Source organism: Acanthopagrus latus, chromosome 8, assembly GCF_904848185.1.
Source record: "Acanthopagrus latus isolate v.2019 chromosome 8, fAcaLat1.1, whole genome shotgun sequence".
Classification (NCBI taxonomy): domain Eukaryota; kingdom Metazoa; phylum Chordata; class Actinopteri; order Spariformes; family Sparidae; genus Acanthopagrus; species Acanthopagrus latus.
This window is the reverse complement of record NC_051046.1, coordinates 16,492,233-16,516,836: the sequence shown is the minus strand read 5'-3', so window position 1 is coordinate 16,516,836 and position 24,604 is coordinate 16,492,233. Positions and strand designations below refer to the sequence as shown.

The 24,604-nt window shown below is 41.4% G+C and overlaps 2 protein-coding genes and 1 long non-coding RNA gene across 3 annotated transcripts; all 3 read right to left on the bottom strand.

Annotated features, from left to right (window-relative positions):
* Nucleotides 1-7,474: 7,474 nt before the first annotated feature.
* On the bottom strand, nucleotides 7,475-9,830 carry cdkn1cb (cyclin-dependent kinase inhibitor 1Cb). Its single transcript, XM_037108309.1, has 3 exons — nucleotides 9,111-9,830; nucleotides 8,811-8,928; nucleotides 7,475-8,321 (listed from the first exon to the last, which is right to left on the bottom strand). The coding sequence occupies exons 1-2, from the start codon at nucleotides 9,640-9,642 to the stop codon at nucleotides 8,813-8,815; spliced, it is 648 nt and encodes a 215-aa protein (XP_036964204.1). The 5' UTR covers nucleotides 9,643-9,830; the 3' UTR covers nucleotides 7,475-8,321; nucleotides 8,811-8,812.
* A 4,153-nt stretch (nucleotides 9,831-13,983) lies between these two features.
* LOC119025027 lies at nucleotides 13,984-24,396 on the bottom strand. Its single transcript, XR_005076669.1, has 4 exons — nucleotides 23,812-24,396; nucleotides 15,413-15,500; nucleotides 14,510-14,577; nucleotides 13,984-14,318 (listed from the first exon to the last, which is right to left on the bottom strand). It is a non-coding gene; the product is annotated as an uncharacterized LOC119025027 (long non-coding RNA).
* On the bottom strand, nucleotides 15,546-21,157 carry LOC119025026 (prostatic spermine-binding protein-like). The gene is made up of 6 exons (XM_037108310.1): nucleotides 20,255-21,157; nucleotides 18,671-18,763; nucleotides 17,956-18,051; nucleotides 17,584-17,694; nucleotides 17,209-17,325; nucleotides 15,546-16,443 (listed from the first exon to the last, which is right to left on the bottom strand). The coding sequence occupies exons 1-6, from the start codon at nucleotides 20,337-20,339 to the stop codon at nucleotides 16,370-16,372; spliced, it is 576 nt and encodes a 191-aa protein (XP_036964205.1). The 5' UTR covers nucleotides 20,340-21,157; the 3' UTR covers nucleotides 15,546-16,369.
* Nucleotides 24,397-24,604: the final 208 nt, after the last annotated feature.

Genomic DNA, 24,604 nt, shown 5'->3' with positions numbered 1-24,604 from the left:
GCAAGGAGGGACGTGAAGGGGAACAGGTTTGGTTCAGAGGGACTGAAAGGCATCCGGACAAAGGGAGAGCGGAGAAGAATGGAGGTGGAGGACTCTGGCTGTCAGGACTGGCGCTGGGATGGAGTTAGATCTCATTTCTCAAGTGTCATCGCACTATCTGTGTCTCCTCCTCTCTCCTCTCTCTCCAATTACTGCCACAATGAAGCAGGCCCCTTCCTGCAGAGCTGCATATGGCTCTCCGGTTGTAAAGCCATCAGTCCAGAGTGGAGCTATGCAGTTTTGAGTGGTACAGTATGTGTGAAGCTCAAAAGGGCCACAGTAGGTCGTTGTTCGACTGACCGCGAGCCGCTGCTCGGGCAGCTTGTCCCGACATGATTTCCTGTGAATGCTGACACGCCACCAGCCTATCGGGGACCGTTAGCAGCTGCGTGGGATTAAATCATCTACTGTCAGCGTCGATAGCAAGCTCAGAAATCATTCTTCGGTTTCCCGCCATCCCGACAGGCTCAATTTCCAACCCAATCAGAAGAATGAATGTTAGCTGAGTGCATTTTTTTTTTTTTACCAAACCACAGCTGTACGTTTCTTTCTGTGATGTTATTTGAGGTTGAATTTTCTATTTCTCTCTTTTCACTACACTGTGCTTATGGTCTGCCTAGAGTTTGGGCACAGAATTCACTTGGTTAGTTTTGCTACCACAGAAATGGCTGGAGATTGTCAGCCTTCCCATGTGAACTTCCGCTTGGAAGGAAAGGGACGTGGAGCTGTAAATTAAAGATCTGCTTAATTGTCCCAGCCTTCTGAGCACATTTCCTCAGTCTATAGCTCAAATTTCTCAATGAAAACAGTTCACCATTTTGTCGAAACTCCACAGATCTCTTGCGAAATGAGACGCTGTGGCCGCACGGTGCAATTCTATGAATATATCATACAAATACATTTTGTTTGTCTATCCAATGAGCTCCATTTTTGGAGTAAAAAAGCAAAGTTGAACAGATTCCTCATCCTCTGCGTTGTTAACGTCTTCTTCCTACTCGCTCTCACTCCTCCTCTTCCTCCACCTTTTCCCCAACACCAGAGGTCATCTAAGTCCTCTTTTAGACTCTGACAGGTGATTCAAGTATTTTACAAATTGAATTTGAGGGAAGTAAGTTAAAATGTCTTCAGGTGTGCCTTTTTTTTATATACAAAAAGGAGTCTTATTTAAGTGGAAACAGTGGAATCGTACTTTGAGATTTTGCAGTCTGACGTTTTCTTGCTGATTTTATGAGATTCAAGTTTGCAGAACTGCCGGCACGGTTCCAGTTTCTGGAGAAAAAACTCTAATATTGAAACCAAAAATGAGTTACAGTAGCTTTACATGCCAGTTAGATTGAAATGCCCCGGATATCTATGTCGTGAAGGCATTCAGTAATCACATAGCATCACTGGCTGCACGCGTCTGTGTTGCCTGTGTAGGCATGCAACACACACACTCACAACATGTTGACGGTTGTTCTACTCACGGTGCAGCTCCGGATCAGCCAAACAGGAATCTCTCTCTCAAGGACTCTCTTGCAGCTTTGAGTCCAGCTGACGTGAACGAGCAGGTTGTTTGTTTAGTGCTGAGTTTGGCGGCGGGAAAAAAAGGCTGCTTGACAGATTGACCTGTCACCACGAGTTGAATAGTTTAATCAATTATAGCTGTTGACTATAATCTCTCATGTTGTGTTGCAAAACATCCATGGACTTAAGTATGGTGGCTCTGAATATTCAAACAGAGCAATATTACACAACACACAATGACATTTAATAGAACAGAAAACATTTCAGGAAGCACAAGAAGATTTCAGGAAAGAAAAGCATTATTTAAAAAAAAAAAAATCAAAACAGTATTAAATGTGGTAGTTTATAGGGTTTGAATGTATTGTGTTGCTGTTTTATAGGATAGACTGGAGGGGACCAGCTGTAGTCGATGAGTATGATGATACCAACCTCAGACTTTTTCGCATCTGACAGTTTGACTTGATGCCACTAATAACATCAACACAAGGATCCATCCGCTCCAGAGCAAACTGAACAAGGTGTTTTGCCCAAACTTTAGGCCACGTTTTTGTCGTTTAAATTCTAGGAAAAAGAAACATTTGAGAGCATTCTGATGTGTCTCTGTTGGAATGACAATGGGGGAATTTCGAGCTGAATGGTGTCAAATCAATAGCGTGACCTTTCACCTTTCAAGGCGGGAAAACCGACCGACCCTATAGAGGATCGACAGCCTGTAATCGATGCTCTCTACGCTGGAAAAAAAATGTCCAATTAGTCGAGTTTTTTGTCTTGAAGGTTTTTTCGTTGTGGGGGGAATGCAGCCATTGTTTCCCACATCACTGAGCCGGCATGCATGTTCAGCATTAAATAAGCCAACATATAGGGTGTGATTCGAGTCAAGCTGTAGTTGTAATTTCTATTTTTTAAGCAGATCCAGTGAACATTTTAAAGATTTTTTTTTTCTTTTTTTTAAATTTTGGAGCAAATTGGAGCTTAAATGTGGTATTTTTTGCAGTGTGCCTGCATCGATTCTTGCAAATTCCTGCAGTGCTGCGGATCAATAATGAATCCTCTCAAATGCAAAACAAGGCCAGAAAGCTGCAGAAAAAAAGGTTGATTGATCTTTAGAAGCTCAAAATAGGGTAAAAAAAAAAAAAAAAATCTTCATGGTGACGCGTCATATACAGTAACTGGCTGTGTATTCAATGTGCTCTGTCCCGCATTTACAATAACGAAAAGGTAACAAAATAATGTGACAGAAGGACAGTTTTAGGCCACTTTCTCAGTGTTCCTCGGGGGGAAAGCAGCAGTTTTACACCCCTGCTCCTCCGCCGGCTCTCCTCCACAGCGCGGGCTGGATGTTTACAGCCCAGACGAGACATTAAGCCGCTCGCTCCATCACGTTGTGAAACATTGTAAAGGATCTGCTTTTTTCTTCTGGCCAGCGTTAAATCCGATCCCCTTGATGCGTGGGGAGAGCAAAGTGAATTAGAGATTGAGGTGGGAGGCTGATTAACCCCCTTCCCTCCCTCCTCCCTCCCTCCTCCTCTCTTCTCTCTCTCCCCTTCTTCTTCTCCAACCGCGACCAAAGTCGAGATGCAAAGAAAAGGAGGAGACAGAAAAGAAGATATTTGAAAAGCTGCCACGAGTTCCCTGTCACACCGCCTCCTGCGTGGATTGAGCCGTGCCCTTTGTTGTCCGCAGGCATGAATACTGAGTGGATGTAAAAGAGAGAAAGAGCCATGAGAGGAGGAGGAAAAAAAAAGTAAAAGGAAAAACACAGGGGCACGCCTGCATCCAGGAACCAAAAATAACTCGACCCACACATTTTCGATGATAAGCCTAAAGGGCCCGACAGTTAGATTTGTAATTCTCTTGTTGTGCTTTATGGTATCTAGTCTCAGATGTCACAGTGGGATTCGAAATATTTGCCATTTTTTCAGTTTGTCACACACACAAGATTTATTTATTTATTCATTTATTTTGGCTGTTATTTACTCATAATTTACTTTTTTTTTTTAAAAAGGCATTTCATTTCCTTGTTTTGCTTCGTGATTTTTTTTTTTTTTGCACAAGGCTTTCAATGCGTCCCCCGACACTGAAACACGCCCAAAACAACAGATCCTTCCTCCGGATACAATCACCTTTATGCAAACACGTGGGTTTCTGTCTGCCCACTTCAGCCGTGGAGTGTGAGTGTTGAGGGGATGTGGGTGGGGGTGGGTTTTTTTGGGAGCAGCACAGGTGTCCAACTATCCGACAAACACCCTTTCAACCCCACCCACAAAACACCCTGTGCACATACACACACACACACACACACACACACACACACACACACACACACACACACACACACACACACACACACACACACACACACACACACACGTTATCAAGTCACTGACCTCGCTGAAAGCAGAAGATCCCAGGGCGCAAGAAAAAGAGAGAAACACACAGGAGTAATTTAAGAAGTCGTATCGACTCTGTGCGTGAATCGAAATGTTTCGTTATTAATTGTGGGACACATGCAGGACCAAAGAGAGGCGGCAGAGGCTTTTTATTTATTTTCATTTATTTATTTTTTTGGTGCGTAAAAGCCGCTCAGCAGGCCCGTGCGTAATGAGGTTAACACACCCACGTTAACATCGGTTAGTTCGCGTTTGATATCCTATTTCTTCACATCATCAAGGTGGAATCATTTGCTTCATCGTGTCCTGATTCACGTTTTTAATTCACCGCGCATTTGAGAGCATGTATGAGGTGGATCTTAGGAATCTGATCTCTCTCTCACACACACACACACACACACACACACACACACACACACACACACACACATTTTAAGACTTTTAATGAGACAAACACAGCTGTGGATTTCTATCGTTTGCGCTGTTTAATTAACAATTTCTAGATTGTTTTGGTCCGCGCCTCCTAAACCCACTCAGACCTGAATTCAGGCCTCCATTTGTCACACTATAGGTTAAAAAAAAAAAAAAGAAGTCTTTTTTTGGGGGGGAGGGGGGTAAAGGGGGTCAGGGAGCTTTAACTCGGTGACAAAGCCTCATTTGCAGGTCAATGCGATGGCACACTCGCCTCTCCTCTCCATCCAGCTCGCCTTTGTTCCCTGTCGCCTGCGCCGGTGCCAGATGGTCATGGAAAATGCTAATTCCCCTTGGCTGATTTTCCTCCTTTCTATATTTAATTGCAGTCTTTGCAAACTGTCCCGTTAATTGTGTGTTCTGAGAGGAAAATGTGATTTACGATTTTTTTTTTTTCTGTCTGTCTGAAATTATATTTTTGAGTTGATACATTTGCTTGAAGCCTCAGTGCCACCGTAACGCGTCAGAGCGGCTGCTGCTCAGTCATTTGCCGCTTCAGACCCGCACAGGAGCGAGATTTTTGGAGGAACCAGTGACGCGTTTCGCTGAGGACCGACGAGATTTTATTAGCAGTCGACGTGATTAATGATGGGGGAGAGAGTCGACTCGCACAGAGGGCGCATTGTGTCTGGACGCGCCCTTCTCGAGATTAATTTTGATGATCCATCGCATTAATTTAACTTTAATCATCTCTTCTCTTCATTTCGCTGATGAAGACGGTCGTATGGAGTCCGAGCTGCTTCTGATCATCATTTATTCGTTCATTTGTCTCGATCCAAACACAAACAAACTAAAAGAAAAAAACAAAACAAAACAACAACACCAGTTTGCATCTTTGTTTCAGTCTTTACACACGTGTTTTTGATAATGGAATAAAAGTGGATTACAATTTGCAAAATTGGTTTTAAAGTTATCTAACTCAAAGGAATGAAGGCCTGTCCCTGATGCCCCGAGAGCGTTTTACGACCAAATTGATGTTTTCCACGTTGATCTCAGACTTTAAAAAAAGGTCAAATCCATCTTTATTCTCACTGGAAAAATAACCCAGAACCCAGCGGGCTCCTGATGTGTTGCGGCACATTCAATTGGACGTAATTAAAGCAAATAACATTTAGTTTGGAGGACGACCGAGACAAATATAACCCAGGATGTGAGCTAAAGGTCAGATGGGAGGCTGAACCAGGCGGATTCTCTCCATCAGCAGCTGCGTGTTTAATCATATTCTATTGTCGTGGGCTTGTTAATGAGCTCTGTATGTTAGCTGTCATCTCTTTCCTATATCCATCACCAGCGCGCACACAGCGGGGCCGAATTGAGTTATAATTGTCACACAGCATATTCTACAGTATGGAGCCTGGTTTGACTGTGGAGACACATCCGGTCACAACATATTAAGGCCTTAAATCGTCTCGTTTATCTGTGAGCGCAGATATACATCAGTGGTTTACTGTTCGGACCACGAGTCCATGTTTCTGTTTCATAAAAGGCGAAGCTCACTGAGTTGAATTTCGGGCCTTCACCTTTGACCTCTCCCCCGCCATGGCTCGACTCCAACACCCTTTTAGAGAAAACGAATGTGATTTTCAGTTCTATTTATTGGGACACATTTTTATATAGTTGCACAGCTGTAGAGACAAATAAAGGAAGACGACCCCTTTAACTCCGACCGGGGGACCCGAGCCCTTGAATGTGTCCAGTCTCCAACATAGAGGGGGGACTTCATTAAAGTAACACATGAACAGCTGTTGTCTTTAACATGTAAACTATTGAGATTTTTAAAAACTACACTGAATGGCCCCGCAGCTCCCCGTGGGCATATGGGCGTTAATTAGCTGGATATAGCCATAGATTAATTATAATATTTTTTTTTTCGCCCATCCGTATCAATAGAGCAGCCAGACAAAGTGTCTTTTGTTCTCTGATGCAGGACATTCTGTGGCTGACTGAATGGGTCTTGGCTATGTCTACATGGATTTGCCATATGGCAACAAAAAGGAAAGAATGGAGCCGGAGAGCGCTTTGTGTTGGGAATCAGAACAAGCCCGTCAGAGCTTATGGCTGCACGGAGCTGACAAAGTCACTCTGGGCCATCAAAAGTCTCCATTTTCGTCAAAACATTCATGTCAAGGCAGTCGAGGCGGCCCCGAGTAAAAAAAAAACAAAAAACGGGGAAACTTACGGGGGAATTATGAAATGCGCCCTTTATTTTCTGCGCTTGTGCGTCTGAGGGCGCAGCGCAGCGCAGCGCACAGATCCCGGCGCGCCACTGCCCGCGTTTGGCTTCTTTCAATTAAGGGTAAACTTGCAAGTATGACCTGCTGAATGGTTTGTTTCAATAGACGAGGACAATTACAAAGACTAGTAGTTTTCTTTTTCCAGCTCTGGCAGGTGGCCTCCACGCCCGGTGTATCCACGGCGGGGTAAACAGTGTGTGTGAGTGGGTCTTTTAGAGGGCTTGTTGAGTGCGGGTGGATGTGGGGGTGTCTTCGTGGCGGACAAAGCGGAGATCCAAAGGCAGCTGCTGCTTCTTTAGAGGAGGCGAAAGGGCCTTTAAATCCACAGCCTATATCCCGCAGCTGCCACGCCGCCCAAGGCTGCACGTCTGAATGCGTTTTTTTTTTTTTTTTCCCCGCAAGGTATATGAGCCCACAGATACAGGCGGAGCTCAGCGAGGAGTGATGTACCTGCGTCCCATGGGGAGAGACATAAACGTCTGGTAACGCTGCGTGGACTCTCTCTCCCTCTCTCCCTCTCTCTCTCTCTCTCTCTGGAGTTTATTGTGCTTTATAGCGGTGAAACAGAATAAATCATCGCTTAAAGTCAGACCTTACCCGGTCATCTTTCATCACACGCACAATAAGGCGTTTGTTCCTTCTCTGTTTCTAAATAAAAACACGATGACAGAAACCAGAAAACGCTAAGACCTCAACGTCTTTTTTGTCTCGGTTTCGAGACTAATTTAACTGGCAGCCAGTTTCAAAACAGCCCGACCTTAAAAAAACCCAAAACAAACAAAAAAAACCACAGAAAACAAGCAAACCGGACAGAAACACACGAACAGAGCTGCGTAAAGTCGAGGTGAAAAATATGGTTTTTATTCTCATCTTTTGCAAGACATAATTAGGGCACTTGTATGAAAACACACACACACACACATAAAAAAAAAAAATACGGCTCAGAAACACAAAGGAACCATTTTTTTTCTTCTCCAAGTGTGCACTAGCTACATGATTGCAAAACATCACAATGACACAAAAAAGGGGGAAATAATAAAATAAGATAAAAATAAAATAAAAACATGCCCTTTGGCTAAATCAAACAAGGCATTTAACAAGTACAAAGAAACATAAATAAATTATAAGTTAGAATAGTCTTAAAAATATACATTTACGAGAAAAAAAAAAGAAAAAAAAACGGAACAGAAAATAAACATTTATAAGCTACTGTCTCTATAAAGCTGTACACTTTTGGCCAGTGTAGACAATTATCTTAAAGTAAATTAGGATTGCACAGATGTTAAAACATTTAACACTGTCGAGTGGCTGTATGCAAAAGCAACAATGGATGCTACATTTGTACTGGATAGAAGTCATTCGGCGACATTTCCTCTCTTTCCACCTCCCTTCCTCCCCCCCTCCCCCAAACCGTTTCAGTCCTGAGAGTCTGGTCCGGAGTCCGGGGCTGCGCTCCACCGAGCCGAAGCAGCCGGTCGCTCGGTCGGTCGGTCGGGTCTCCTTTCTCCCGCACCGTGCCCCTTGTTTTCCTCCTCTTCTCCGGCGATGAAATCGAAGGGGGTGGTGGGGGTGGGGAGGGAGAGACGACGTCCTCCTCTTCCTCCGCTCCCCCCACCCCCCTTGTTCCTCCAAAAAAATTGCGCAGGCAAATAGTGCAAACAAAAAGAAGAAACAGAAACACCTGAGGAGGAAGGAGGAAAAGAAGAAAACATGGTCACTTTCACGATTCAGCGCGGTCCATTCCGGAGAAAGACGCGAGTCAGCTTTCCGCGGAGATTGTAACCTCCGCGGCAGGCGTCACCCTTTACCCGATGCCTTTTCCCGCCACATCGTGACGCACATTCCCCTCCCCCAACCAGCAGTGTTACTACAGCGACTACTATCACTACTACTGCGATTTCACCACCCCCGCCACCGACTCTCCCCTCCCCCTCATCCCCCCCCCGCCAGATAAGACTGCCCTGCGCTCTTTTGGCTCACGTAGCCTTTAATAAATAACGCAGGGAAAAACGGAGCAAAAATAATCAGTTTAAACGCAGCCCAGAAGCTACAGAACAACTTATAATAATAATAATCAGACTCATCTTTGTAAGTGTAACAAAACAAAAACACCCCCATTTTAAAGAGGATTTAAAAAGATTTCAGCAGTTAAGAAAAATTCGATTCGTACCTTCAACGGATCCTCTTCCTTGGAGTTAGCTCCACGGGGATTGGAGACTTGGATTGGTGGCAGGCGCTCACGTCAAGAGATTTTCTATCAGCAGCCCTCTTTCGTTTCACGAAGAAGTCTGAGGGGGAAAGAAGAAAACAAAAAGTACAGTTAAGACACAGAAATCCGCTTGAGGTGAAATTACGCACAGGGGAGAAAGCGACGCACCGGAGTGAAGTCGGACGCAGTGCGCATCCGCACCAGCAAACCGCAACATTCAAGGTGTTAGTTTTGGTTTGTTCTGGTTTTTTTTTAAATTACCTGTGATGACTGTGTTGTTGTCGGTGGAGGCCGCCCTCCTGCGTTTAACACACGGGACCTGTCTGTGAGCGTGCTTCCCTGAGTTGAGTTTGTCTGTGCGGTTCTCCTGGTTGACCTCCACCGGGGAGGGAGTGCTGCTGCTCTCGGGCAGGGCCAGGCGCTCCTGTACATCCATGCGAGGGGTCTCCGGGAGGGCAGAGGCCGGGCAGGGCGTCTGCTTGACGGGCGTCGCGGGCACACTGGTCCTGCCGTCCTGTACAGAGTCCTGATACAACACCGGCGTCTTCTCCACGGGGACCTCCTCCCATTCGTAATCCCCATCCAGCGGGGTGTTGGTCTCGAAATTAAAGTTCCATCTCTGCTGGTCCCGCTCGGAAATCTCCCGCATCTTGGTTTTCATGTCCCGGCTCAGCTCTTCGTGATCCACCGGTCCGAAGAGGTTGCGGCAGACGCTGGTGCGCCTGTGGAGAGGGAAGGTCCTCCTGGCCACCAGCCTCTCCAGCGCGCTGCACGATAACTGGACGTTGGACATCTCCAAAATCTCTCGGCCAAATGCTCCAAAATGTGGCTAAATATATCCTTGATATCAGATGGCGTTTGTTGTTGTTGTTGTTGTTGTTGTTGTGCGTAAAAGTGTGCGTGTGGGTCTCTTCCTCCTCTCTCGTCTGTCTCTAGTCTCCACACACTTCTGTTTAAATGTACCTTCGTAGTGAGACGTGCGGTATATAACCTCCCAGCGACTAGCCAGTCACCGCAGCCACCTCGAGCGCTTTCTCATTGGTTGCGCTAAGCCCGACCCTCTCCAAAAAAAAAAACAAAAAAAACAAAAAAAAAAAAAACACGCACATCCCCCCTCCCCGATTTCCCATCGGCCCCCGGTGCCCATTTGGCTGTGCGCCGTGCAAAGCGCAGCGTTTTGATTTCCACCGTCAGAACCCTCTGATATCACAGAGCGGACTTTCCCGATGTCAGACTGTCGAAGGTGCACATTTAAAGTCGTCTTTTTTTTTTTTTTAGACGCGCAGGTGACGGCTGTGTATCTATTATCGGACACCTCTTTTATTCCCCCTCTTTCTTCGTTGCTGCGCCGTGCGTCCGATAATGGGCTAAACGAATCGATCGTTGCATATTACATGGAAACTCTCCGTTTTTCCCAGTCACAGTTATCAGTTTGTTGGTTTTAATATGATGAAGGAGAGGACGCGTAATCACGCTGGTTAAATTCTCTGTCCGATGTTTGACCCCCCTCCCGCACAATACGTGCGCCCTCCTGCCCCCCAACACACACACACACACACACACACACACTCCCTTCTTTGCCTCCCTCACCACAACAACAACACCACCACGTACGAGCTCCTCGGGGCGCATCGTATCTTCATGTGCGCTCAGAGAAGCCGCTTTGGTTTTTACGCACATGAACAAAGTAAACGACAGGAGGCTGGAGGAAGGCAGGGTCAGAGATACGACTTGCTTAAAGCACAGCTGAGCAGTTTTCCACCTCCATAAAGACACTGTTTCTCGAGATTGTCTTTTTTCCCCCCTATCTGACTGCACCTCTTTCAGGCTGTTAAGAGATTACCGTAATCCAGTTAAGTAGTGAATCACAACCCTTACTTTTTTTCAACACTGGCAAAGAAACAGAACCACTGCAGCGAAAAAGGGTCAAAACAAAATCAATAAGTATCAGTTTCAGGTTCGATTAACGAAGGTGTCCGGTTTCAGAACGGACGAGTAATAAATCACTGCAGCCGTGACACAAACAGCCTGTCACCGCTGCAGTGTGGAGGATAATAATGGGTTAGAACTTAGCAGCATTGGTTATTCATTACCGGACAGTAGATAACATTATTTGGCGAAACATCTAGATGAACATTCACGTTTTGTTTGCGTTTGTCTCAAACTATGCTTTATACCAGAACAGCACCATTACTGACTCTGGAGTGTTAAAGCGCCTGCGGAGTCTCCAGTCTGCGGTCCTCCCACCCAGTCAGGAGGGGCAGCCAACGCCTTTCCCCTGGATAATAAGTGCACAGCGACCCTTAGTGGTTCAAAACTGGTACTGCTGCACACAAGTGTGTTTAAAGTGTTGAAATAAAATGCAGCAAACTTGATCTGCCATGAAGCCCATAACATGAAAAACAAAACAAAACAAAAACCCAACAAAGTACAGCACAGTTCTGGCCTCCTGAGGTACTTGTACTTTAATGTAGTATTTCCTTTTTATGGAACTTTTTTTTTTTTTTTCACCTCCACTCTACTACATTGATTTGTTAACTTTACCTAGTTACTTTTCAGATTGAGTAATTCTCACAATGATACTGTAATTCTAATCCTCATTATTTTATATATACACACACTATGACACGTGAGAGTTGCTTGAGGGGACTGAGCATGAGTCAGGCTGTCAGGATGCCTTCATGAGTCACCTGTCCCACCAAAGGTCAGCTGATGTCCCTTGAGGCCTGGTGACGTTCTACCCCTCGGGTTGGACACGTGATTCAGCTGCACTGTTGCTACAAACAAATCTACACAATCGCATCATCAGTATTTAGTGGTGAGCAGCACCCGAACATACCATAAAATAACTGAAGTATGGTTTTAACCTGATGGATTCTTTGGTGATTGCGACAAATTACTTTAAATGACTCAAACTTCTGGGGGAACATTAGTCCTGATACAACTCATCTGATGTGATCTTTTAAACATATTTTCCAGATAAATGTAAAGCTACACTGTTGCTGTTCATTTAATGATGAAAGTGATCACACTGTCGCTTCTTAAGCTATGTGACGTTGATTAATACCCACTAATGAACTGTTACTTAGTAGGCCTATATTTAATCATATAATGTGCTTGAATTACAATTTTGAGCTACTTTAGTATTTCAATTTTCTGCTTACACTTGACATTTGACTTTTTACTCCATTAAATTTTGTTTGATTTGTTTATAACTTAAGTTACAAGTTACTTTGCAGATTACATGCTGCAGAGCCAACGTAACACATTTTTTATTAATTTATTTTAAAAGCGATAAAAAAAACTGTGATTCTGATATTTAGAAAAATGTAAGATATCAGATCTGATTATCAGTCAACCCATACAGTATAAACACATGTGTAAATATATGCATGATTTACTTTCATTTATACTTTTTATACTTTATCGCCATTTATTATGAGTTACTTTTGAAATTTAAGTACATCAATATCAGATACTTTAAGGCTTTTACTTTTACTCTTGAACTTAATCCATTACGTTTCAACATGATATCATTTTTTTTTTTTTTTACTCAAATATGACTTTTACAACACTGGTAGTACCACTGCCTGATGATCACTGTCATCAGGTTGGCCCTGATGTTTAACAAGAAACACAAACATCCCTTTTCTGGAGGTGGAAATCTCTATGTGTGGTTTGTTGGCTCCCTCTAGTGGCACTACAATACTACTACTACTTATTGAAACATTGCCTGATTTTAAGCAGTATGTGTATGCAAAGAAAGACATTTGTGTTTCATAAATTAACAAATAGAATATGCACAGTTATCTTGTTAAAATTCCTTGTGCTCTGTGCAAAATCACTGAGTGGATTAAAGACAACGATGATTAACAGAACCTGGCTTCACCAGTGTTGATCGTCTGTGTACTTTGTTCTGATATGAAACTGCCCCTGAATATCAGCTTATCTCACCCATCAGATCCTATTACTCAGTTTCAGATATGGTCACAGATTTAACTTTGAGAAGTTGAGGGATAAACTCCTGTGGCCTACCTCAGGCCAAAAAGATATTATCAGCTAATGCCATGAAAATTCAAAGCGAAAGTCTGTTGTGTTTATAATTCAAAGGGAAGATAAGCTCACAGCTTTCATGTGGGCAGCAGGAGCAGTCAGTTGACCGGTGTGATGTCCTCCGACCTGTTTCTCTCTGACAAATGAAGCAGTATGATTCCTAATTCTTTACACACGCACACACACACACACACACACACCCACACACATACGTATGTACACATACCTCCACTGGCTTAACTTGCTCTTTGAGAGGAATGCAAACACCCCAAGGGCTGAATGCATGTTAAAAAAAGACCCGGGCCCTCTTGACTTTTACGTTAATAGACCAAAAACAGGTTTTATGTCAGAAAGACTGAATGTGCAGCAGCTTCTCAGAGACCCAAGAAAAATGTTGCAAGTATTGCAAGTATAAAATTCAAATAAAAACCTTTTGGTGAATGTTTTCCATTTTATCCAATCAGATGTTTCGTTTCCAATAATTTTACATTTGAGTGTAGTTTATACGACATTGAAAGAAGAAATGACTAATGATTACGCACATTCTTCTCACAAAAACTCTACAAGCAGAGAAAAGTAAGAGCTTCAACCATTTAAAGGAGAATTTCACCCAAAAATGTGAAATCCTTCCATAGTCTACTCAGCTTGACACCAATGGAAAGTCAGGTAAAGTCTCTTTAATTCAGAAAACATCTCTGGAGCTTCACAGGAAAAACAGGGTTGGAACAAGCTCCAAAACAACTAAAGAAGACAGGGACTAACCCTAACCATTTAAAGATGAAAAAGAAGTTAAATAGCTCCATAGGGCACATCCTTAATAATTCAAGTTGAAAAATTGATTTGAAAAGATGCTATTTACACCTTTTTTAAAGCCAGAAACTTTACTGAAGTGTTAGCATTCATCCCATATAAATGAGCTACACAAGATCAACAGGGTGTACATATTGTCCTTTGAGAAAAAGTTTGGGATCTCAGGGCTTGCACTGACCCTGATTACGCTGAACGAGCTGTATGGAGCAAATACTGTCATTGTGTTTTTGTCAGATTTAAAACAAGTCCCCATCATCTTCCAGAACATTGTTCAGCACAATGCTGCAACCCTGTTTTGCTGTGAAATTCCAGAAATGTTTTGTTGACCACGAAACACCACCTCTCTTTCCACTGGCATGGAGAGGAGTGCTCAATGAGTGGATTTTCATTTTTGAGTGAATGGTTTCAGCCTTCAGGAGAAGAGTTTTGTGCGCCTTTTAGTGTTGCTGCAGTGGTTGGATGTCATTGTTTTTACCTGTGAATGAAATCCACTAAAAGGCCATTTCAAAGGTGTTGCTATACCCCCCACCCCCCACCTGGATCAGTCACCTGAACAAGCTCATCCTTTTGTTGTGGCAGAGGGGCTGCAGGCGGCGCCACAGGGCCCTTTAGGGAGAGGATAAATGTTATTTGATCCCAGAACCGTATGTGACACCTATAAAACCATTTTCTCTGCATGCTGCCTGCATGATTGATGTTGGCAGTCGTTTGACACACCCGGCTGGAGTGATTTCCTGGATGAGTTGCCACTCTGTTTCCTACCTAATGATACGCTCCGCCAAATTATGTGTGCTTACCTGTAAGCTCATCAGAGGCAAATTGGGGAGCATTTCGTCACATTTCCCTGTGGGATGAAACATCAGTCCTGCAGAGACGGAAAGAATAATAACAGCCATGCAGCTAATTCTGTGTATCCTCTTTAACCTGAATAAATCAAATGTTAGTCTGGCTCCTGTTACTGCCATAACCTTAGAAGTAGCTAGTAGTGGTTAGTAGTTACACAAGAACAGAAAAGGCCTATTCCAAAAGCTAGTGTTGACCTCTCCAAGTAACTCCAGCATGTAATAAACATAGCATATTTTTTTTTCCTATTATGCAGGATTTTTTGAAAAGTACATTTTCGTACATTTAAATCAATCACCCAATAAGGTGGAGCCAAAACATGTTCTGAAATGCACTCGCTTGTGTTTCATTTTACAGTTGCTCACTGAATAGTTAAAAATATCTCTGTAATGTCTATGCAATACTTTAGCAGAAGCAAAGACTAAATTAAAATGAATCATGACAAGCGAGCCGCTTGCACCTAACTTAAAGATAAGACTTTACAGCCATTTGCTTTGTCTTACTGTCCCTTCAATTACATTTGAACTAACACCTCTCCAGTACTTTAGCTGCACTTTTTGCATTGTTTGTTTGTAATTTTTTTTTTTTTTTTTACATTTCTTTGGATATCTAAAGAGCTTAATGTCATGCTCTGAATAGGAAAGAGCAAGGCAATATATTTAAAGAATATTCTTTTGTTCAGACGTAATAAATATCTTCAAAGGAGCAGCACCACTGAAGGCTTTTTGCCTTTGACTGCATGGCATATAAAACAATTTGCATTCAAACATAATAACCTGTGTGGAGACAAATACTTAAAGCCCATGGCTGCTCCCGCCATTCATTTACCCATGAAATAACAAAACCTCTGTCCTTACAGTTTATGACTTTCAGAGGCTGTTACAGTTCTCAGGCTTCAGTGTCTCTCATCAGTCCTGCAGAGAATGTTGCCTTTGGCTGTGGGTACTGCAGTGTCAATCATTTAACGCACGCACGCACGCACGCACACACACACACACACACACACACACACACACATTCTTGTACTTGCTGCATAGTGAGGTCCGATGAAAAAGACTCACAAAGCGAGGACCGGCACTTCCACTCTACAGACCAACATAAAAATAGCATTTCTTGACAGTAGAGGGCACCCTTAACCTATACACCACCTTAGATTTTGTGAAACACAAAGTTTCAGATAAAAGATTTTAACCAACTAAGTGGGGACCAGAAACTTAGTTTGTGAGATTATTGTTTTAGAGTATTTCACTGGGATTATTAACTGATATGCTTATTCTAGGCCTACTGAAGACAGGTTTGGCATAATTCCATGGTATAATACTCTGTTCTTACCTTATGAAATTATGAAATGTTTAATTTTAAAACATGTAATCCTCAATAGGCAGTTTCATTTGTTATAAATTTACTGTCAATAAGAACATTTTTAAATTGGGTGTATTTTTGATTGCTGAACATTCATGAAAAGAAAAGCTGACAAATCAGCAAGGCCCCACATAATTGTGCATTTTATTGCAAAACATTGCAAAGAAAAACTTTCAGAAATCATGTTTGTCAGTTGTTCTCATAGAAACAATAGAAACAAAAAACTGCCAACTCGGTACAACATTTCAACATTGGCAATGTGGTTCTTAGTGAACAGATCTGCAGCATATCCCTTAACATTAGATTAGTTTATGATACCACCTTTTACTTCATTTTAACTATCTCATTATAGACAAAGTATTTAATGTCTACACATATTCTGGTGTTAAGTGTAGGAGACTCTTTACCGATACAGATCAGGCAGTCATCTTTTGCTGGTACTTTCCTGAGAGCTACAAACTATGCCGCTTGACAGCAGTTCTCTCCTCAGCAGAACAGGGTCTCTTTCTGTGCACTTTTGAAGCATCTAGAAATCAGAACACAGAGTTAACTGTTGGATAGGTTTACCATTTTAAAATCAGTCTTCATTAAAACATAGTTACACAACATATATAAGTGCTAAGTAAAGCAAAATAAAACAGCAGGCCTATTTTAAAGAAATCAAAGCTAATAGTGGAGTTCAGGTAATAAAAAGCCTCTGTGATCAATCCAACATGTATCTTCTCTAAATAAGTTGGCGAAATAGTCACTGTTTGATCCCTACCTCCTCGTCTCCATGAATGGATCAAGAACAGAATTCTTACTGTACATGAGTTATTGAGACATATGCATTATTTATAAGTGTAATTATGTCAAAATGAAAGGGCTACGGAATTTCAGCAAAGATTTCAACAAAGCTCATAGGAGGTAGTTGATTCATATAGTGAAGAACATAAGTAATTAAGCAGCTATCAAGAGTGGGAATATCTCCTCTGTTTGTTAGAAGCTTTGTTTTAAAACCAGAGTGGATACATGGAAAGGCAACCAGTAAAATATATTAAGCCAATTGATATTTTTAATTCATGAATACAAAAGGCTGATCTCCTCTCACTTTTATCATAATTTTCGATTATACCTAAAATGTCTAACTTTCATGTAATAATTGTGATATTCAATCTTTAACTAATCTCTTATCATGGTTGATGTTACCATTACCATATCTTCATCTCTTCAAATGTTGAGGTTGTTCTGAGGCTCAAAAGAAAATTCTTGCTTTTAGAGAATTACTAGTGTTAACACCAGCAGGACTTACCCTCATCATCATCACTCTCATCATCATCACCATCATCATCATGTCTTTGTGTAGTTACAGCTTCTTGTTGGCACTTAACAGGAGAACTTGTAGGGGTCGGACCTGGCAGATCTCCATCTGTAAGACAGCAGATATTAGTACAGAGACATACACAATACGTTTGAGCACATAATTTGATCCATTGTGAGCTGGTTACAACAAAATCGTAAGCATCAACATGTCAGCAATATATTTAGGGCCAAGACCATTTAGTGACTACTAGGCAATTACTTAAACATCAAATTTGATTGCAAATCTGACTGAATTTCAGAGTAAAGACCTGACAACTGGTGTAATGTGCTTTTTCCGTCTAGTGTTCACAATGCCAAGACTTACCTTCATCATCATCACCCTCATCACCATCATCATCATGTCTTTGTGTAGTTACAGCTTCTTGTTGGCACTTAACAGGAGAACTTGTAGGGGTCGGACCTGGCAGATCTCCATCTGTAAGACAGCAGATATTAGTACAGAGACATACACAATACGTTTGAGCAAATAATTTGATCCATTGTGAGCTGGTTACAATAACGTTGTAAGCATCAAACATGTCAGCAATATATTTAGGGCCAAGACCGTTTAGTGACTTCTTAGGCAATAACTTAAACATTGAATTTGATTGCACATCTGACTGAATTTCAGAGTAAAGACCTGACAACTGGTGTAATGTGCTTTTTTCTGTCTAGTGTTCACAATGCCATCACTTACCCTCTTCATCATCATCATCATCATCATGTCTTCGTGTAGTTACAGCTTCTTGCTGGCACTTAACAGGAGAAACTGTAGGGGTCGGACCTGGCAGATCTCCATGTGTAAGACAGCAGATGTTAGTACAGACTCAGAGACATCTACAATCAGTTTGAGCACATGATTTGATCCATTGTGAGCTGGTTACAACACCATCATAAGCATCAAACATTTCAGCAATATATTTAGTGACTCTAAGGCAATAAGTAAAACAGCAAATATGAGTATAGAGACATCTGCTATTAGTCCACTTGCACTTATGATTTCGAATGACTACTTTTTCTTGCCCACTTAACATGAAGTATAGCAGTGGAGACCTAGGCTATAGAATGCCACGAAAATGACACTTCTGTATCACAGTAGTCTGCATTACTGAAGGTACTGTATATGTTGAGAATAACCTAAATGTGATTCTTCCTTTGCCTGTAATGCAGCTGCATGTCATTGTTTGCCCAGTCTGTGGTCTGATTACAAGTAACAAGTAATAAACACTATAATCCTCTACAAGCTATCAAGTCACTTGGCAAACTGCTAAGCTGAACAGAGTAACATCAGAGTTAAACGATTAAAAACTGCTGAATTAGCCTGAAAGTTGCTAAGAGAGAGAATGCACAAGCTGAACTACTGTACATTTGAATAGTTTTTTTTTAAATTATATAATATATGTATTACTTACCATTATTTGCCTCTAGTTGTCTGTCTGAAAATGATGTCTGGCTCACTTTGACTCCTCTTGAACCCTTGGCTGAGGTCGCTTCATGTCCCTTACCTATGAAAATGTTTCAAGGAAAACAAGAAACTGAATCTTACAGATGTAAAATTAAATGTCAATGTTACTGTGGCAATTCCCATAAATAACAAAACAAATATGTCTCACAATAGAGCACACATCATTGTGTTAATTACAATATTTATATTTATCAAAAAGTGCTAAATTACTTGAAATGCTAAGTTAGAAATAAAATTGTTATTGTCAATACTAACATACCAAAGACCACAGGGTCCAAAGTGCTCAGTCTTCCCTTTAAATGTCACACACAAACCAATAATCACAGTGTCAACAGCAGATCATTTAACCGACAGTATCTCAGGTCAAAGACTACTGTGATACAAACTGTGCTCTGATGTTAAGATGTAGATGTATGAACTAACTGAACAGCCTGCTTAACACATCAAAACATTTCACCATGAAGGAGACTAAGGTTTCAATCAAAACCTAAAATTATATCATTAGATTTGAGTGTTGAGGTTCATGAATATGGTAGAGGCAGACCAACCTAAAAACATGTTACTGAATCAGGAGAAGGTGTCAGAGTGACAGGATGCAGTAACCACAGTAACTTGCACACACACCTTCCGTGCGCACAGCATGGGACCAGCAACATGTGAACAAATTATATAAAATACAACAGCAAATTTCCAGCCATTGTGTGATGATTGAGTAAGTCCCTGCTGAGACTGCAGCCTGGGACAGAACATATTTAGCTCCTCCAGGAGGTGCACACAAATTTTATGTTTGAAAAAATTAACACAGAGCAAATCGATTTCAGTAAATACGCCAGTACTATTACTTTTTCAAGCAAAACAGCCTTTGATAAGACTTAAAAATAATATAGTGTAAAGACGAAGTCTGATTCATTAAAAAGCACTGTTTCCCCTACCATTCATAAAAAGATAAGCATTTTATTAGTGGAATGTAACATATGACATAACACTATCTGACAACATTATTTAACTGTTGGTCCACCTAAAGCCCAGACAGAAGAACTAGTCAGGGGACAAAGCCTGCACGGTCCGAAATTAAAACCAGCCAAGCACTATATGCAAGAAAATCTGTTGAATAACGCCAAAGTGTAGATAATAAAAACTGTGTTTTGGTGTCGTTTATAAGCTCCTATTTGAATCTCTCCTATGCTGTCTGTGTCCCAGTTTCACAGCTCACATAAGCCCCTGAGCTTCATGTTGCCTTCATGTTGCACATCAGTTTTAACACAATGCAGTTTTCAGATTTTATGAAGACTGACCTGTGTCGAACTGACCTGTGTCTGGTTGTGCTAACACTGCGTAATGTTGCAGCTCCCTCACAGTTCCTGTTAGCCTTGTGCTTAGCTTCACATCAGCTATGCTAATGTACAGTCTAGCTAGCATGCTCCCTTCACTCACCGCTGAACCACGCAGTTATACTCATTAACCACAATCACATTTTCATCTCCAACACACCACTTGCAAACAGCCAGACAGAAGAAAAAAAAAGGCTTACCTCGATTACTGCAAAATTCAGTTTGCTTTTTTGGCGATGAATCCTTTTTTTTTGAAGATTTTCTCCTCCGTTTGGACCTCTCCATGACGTGCAGCTGGACAGCATAGTCTTGCTGCTGACCGAAGTTTCACCTTGATACTTGGGCTCATGGAGAGCTCTGATTGGCTGAATCTTAATAGGCACATTCCAGAAGTGGGGGGAGGGGTAGGAGAAGCATGAGCAGAGCATGCCCTTTTCTCTTGCTCAGTAAAAGAGAGTTGCCTGAAAGCTTGAGAAGGATTTAGATTTTTCTCTGATTTTGAATACATATCATAAAATGTAATCACATTTTCCCAAAACCAGATAAAGTTGCCCTGTACAAAATAGACCCAAATATTTTTCCCAGAAGAATGAATTTTTTAACTTTATTTTATTTTATTTTATTTTTTAAATAACAGTAATCAATAATATTGGGCTTTTTTCATTTCACCAAAGCTGAGCAAAACAGGAAAAATCTTGTTCTAATCAAGCAGCATCCAATAGCGACTCAATTTCCATAGAGCCCCATGTTAAAATGCCCAACTTCACAGTAGAAATAAATATATTTACAGCCTAGTACAAAAAATGTTTTTGGTCTCTAGAACGCAAATTCTTTTATAACTCACTCACTGAAATTATATTAAGGCTGAATATTAAGGTTCTGAATAATTAGGAGCGTCGCAGTTTCACCAAGCCAACGCTAACAAGGAGTACTCATCAGCGTTTTAGTGGTGTCAGTGCTTTTTGGAAAATTTTTCCTGTAAATATTGAACAAATAAAAAATCTTGCTGTGTGGTTAATTGTATCACAGAGTAGTACAGCCTATTACTTTGCTGAGTGGAGCAGAGAGACAGACGCCGGCACAGACAGAGCTGACAGTTGGGGAGCTGCAGAGAGAAGCTTCAGGAGGGGGAGACTCCTCTCCAAAGCTTTGTCCTCCACAGCTCCCCAACTGTGTGTCTCTTCTCTCTGTTGGGTCCGCTGGAGTGGAGTGGGAGAAAAGACACTGGGGAACAACAAAACCAAATCTTCTGGTTAATTTCAATTAGCTAACTTGCTGTGAACACAAGCACAAACTCTGCTGTTGCACACTAGCTAACAGTTAATGCACATCCTGGTATTCTGGCAGTTGGAAAATAAACCCGCTGTCAAACTCGTGCTTTGTCTGATGACGTTGTGTAATACCTCAACTAAGTGAATTTTGTGCATCTTATTTGAAAAAACAGGAAGATGGAATGCAACACAAAAACAACACTATAATATTGATATTGTTAATTAAGTATTTACTGCTTAGGTAACATGTTACTTATGAACAAACTAATATACCATGTTGGTGAACTGTATAAGAATTCATTTTTACAAAACCACACAAGCAGTGAAAGGGATCTGAAACAAGGAGAGGTAAATACACAATAACTGAATATTGGCATGGAGATGTCTTCAGGGAGGGAGTCTCATCATACATGTAAGATTTGGGACAGATTCCACCATGTACAGCTGAGTTATAACAGCTTCTTTCTTTTGATTGCGAAACATCAAAGTTCACTACCCATGCCCTTCAACAAAGTCTCAAGCTTTGAGCAACTTTTGACCTCTTATGTTGGCACATTCCACAGAAACATAGCCCTCATTTTGCTGAATGCAACAGTGCCCTGGGTGTCCTTCTTACTAGTGTGGTTCAGGAGTTTTGGAGGTAAAAGTTTTCATGGTTCACTTTGCATGATGACCTCCTGACCTCAAACATAAAGGCCCATAACTTGGGAACTGAAGGGGCTAGGGATATGGATCAGACTGGTCTTGAAAACTCTCCAGGAGCTCTACAAACATTTGTCAGAACCAGGTCTGTAGCCCAGTGTTTTAGGGCCAAGCTCCAGTTTGAGTTAGGGGTTAGGATTACTGCTTGTCCACTACACTCAAATCAAGCTCTCCACAATCTCAGCAGTAACTATTGATGCAGATGAAGTTGAGGGTGGAGTAGTGGACTGTGCTGTGTGTGCTGGTAGTATTAATGACCAGTTCTCTGTTTTTTTCAGCTGTACATAGCTGTCCATCCATCATCGTGTGAAGTGGGCAATGGAAATTTTGATAGCTTAAAGAGTTATCGTCACTGAGAAGTGAAAGTATATTCACCAGAATATTTAAAATAGGTTGTGATGGGTGAGGGACAGAGGGACTCCGTCTCCAAATGACTTGAAGATCATAGACTTGATCTCCAACAACAATGAGATGGCACACAGAGATGAGGTGCATAACCTGACAAATTGGTGTTCCACCGGTTATCTAATCTTGCACAACAAGAAGACAAAGGAGATTATATTGGACTTCAGGAGGAAGTGGAAAAATCATAACCCAATTTTAATCAATGGTGAAGCAGTGGAGAGTGTCTCCAGTTTTCAATTTCTGGGGGTGAACAGTACTGAAGAACTCTCTGGGCCTGTCATACATTTACTGTCATTGGGAAGGTACAACAGCATCTCTTCTTGATGAAGTTGAGGAGTCAGTTGTGTCATTTGTTAGCAAAAAAGTTATTTTCATGTAAAGCTCACTCTCTTAGGGGCAGTGTCCACCCATTTTGCCATGCCTGTGTCTGAAACCCATATTAAATGAAAATTTCTTCAGTCATCAAATTTTGTGCAAAGTTTCATGAGCTGTCAAGCATCTTTAGTCCCTCCCAAAAGCCACTTACTTTGAGGTGAAAAGAAAGAAAGAAAGAAAGAAAGAAAGAAAGAAAGAAAGAAAGAAAGATGGAAGGAGAGATAATCAGAGCAATTTCAAGAGGGTCCATGCACTTTCAGTGCTCAGGCCCTAGTAAGTTCAATAAATATATTAATCTACATTTAATCATTAAAAAAAAACAAAAAGAATTGCAAATGTCAAGTACAAATTTTGTTTGTACTATTTGTTATAGCTGTAAGCACAACATAACAGAGGACTACATGCTTAGCAGTTGTGGAATAATTTGGGTGCAGTACCAGAAAATCGCCTGTAGTGGGAGCCAGAGAGCAAAACTGTGTGAAAATCAGGAGTGAAAAAACGGGTTCTTGCACCAAAATGAGGACTTTTGAGAGAAACAGAGTATAGCATGTTTACAACCTTAGGAAGTGATTTCAGTGAAAACAAAGTGAGGACCGGCCAAAATGTCCTCACTTCCCAAAAATGACCTCACTTTGTTGGTTAAAAACTCATTCTGGTCCTCAGTATGTGGTAAGTACAAGAACACACACACACACACACACACACACACACACAGGCAGACAACAACAGGTGAACATGTTTTTGTTTGTCTTACTTTGTCTTTTCACAAGATAAACTAAAAATCTTAATCATGGTGTAATTTCGGTTGGTAAAAAGTATGGTTATGGTATGTCGCAATGAAAAGTAAATATTATGAGATCAAAAGTCAGATTTTGACATAAAAATAATGTTCTTATACAGAGGTATTTGCATTAAATTCAACTCATGTATTACTACAGTTATCTTGAAGAATTCTTCCTTTGAGGGCGTAAAATAGTCCCTGTTTAAATGTTACCTCTCTTTACCTTTGGCCTAGAATCCTTGGAGAGAAATAAAGGTGGTTTTGCCATGTGTTGTCAGCTGAGGGATTTTCCTAGCTGGAAAATGAAGTCTCGAGGAGAGTCTTATGAATGGATCTTTTCATGAGTCAAAATTGGTTATAGCAGAGATTATTACTGACGAACACTAACTGCACTGCTGTTGTGGCTCGATCTAGAAAACTTCTCTAAAAGTTTTTGATGAAGAAAAAGGTGGCCATATACCTTGAGGTTTAAGCTTCTGCGGTGAGTTTACACCACCCTAGCTGACGGAGAGGAGATCCTCTGCAGCTTACATAAAATAAATCTTTCTAGATTCACTGAAGTGAGGTTAATACATGATGAAACTGTGCTATAAACATCATGTTTCAGGAAAGGAAAATAAGTTTTATATTTACTAACCTACCAATAGCTTTATTTTCTTAGAATTTTTTTCTCAATTCTTCTCTTCTTTTGCCCATTGCTTTCATTGTGGCTAATGTGGCTAGACGGAAGTGACGACATACATATTGCCAAAACATTTTGTAAGGAAACCGTGCTTGGTAGCGTTTCTTTTTTTAGAAGTTTTGCCGGTTAAATGCCGGTACGTAGTGGAGTTACTTGCATGTTTCCTGTTGTTACTGCACTGTTGAACTCATCAAATGTAACACAGAAAGCGCTGAAACGGATGATCCTCCGCTAAACCCGCCTGATCGCCCAGGCTGTCGTCGTAACAAAATCACATAAAGTAGCGGAAGTAGCATTGTCGAGTTGAAATTTCGATTTCAAAATAAAGGCATTG

Excerpts from the sequence above, each read along its gene's own strand:
- cdkn1cb (XM_037108309.1), bottom strand. The coding sequence starts at position 9,642 with ATGTCCAACGTCCAGTTATCGTGCAGCGCGCTGGAGAGGCTGGTGGCC. Across the intron at positions 8,929-9,110 it reads CAACAACACAGTCATCACAG|ACTTCTTCGTGAAACGAAAG; the intron begins GTAATTTAAAAA and ends TTTCCCCCTCAG.
- LOC119025026 (XM_037108310.1), bottom strand. The coding sequence starts at position 20,339 with ATGGAGAGGTCCAAACGGAGGAGAAAATCTTCAAAAAAAAAGGATTCA. Across the intron at positions 18,764-20,254 it reads TGAATTTTGCAGTAATCGAG|GTAAGGGACATGAAGCGACC; the intron begins GTAAGCCTTTTT and ends ACATTTTCATAG. Across the intron at positions 17,695-17,955 it reads TGATGATGATGATGAAGAGG|ATGGAGATCTGCCAGGTCCG; the intron begins GTAAGTGATGGC and ends GCTGTCTTACAG.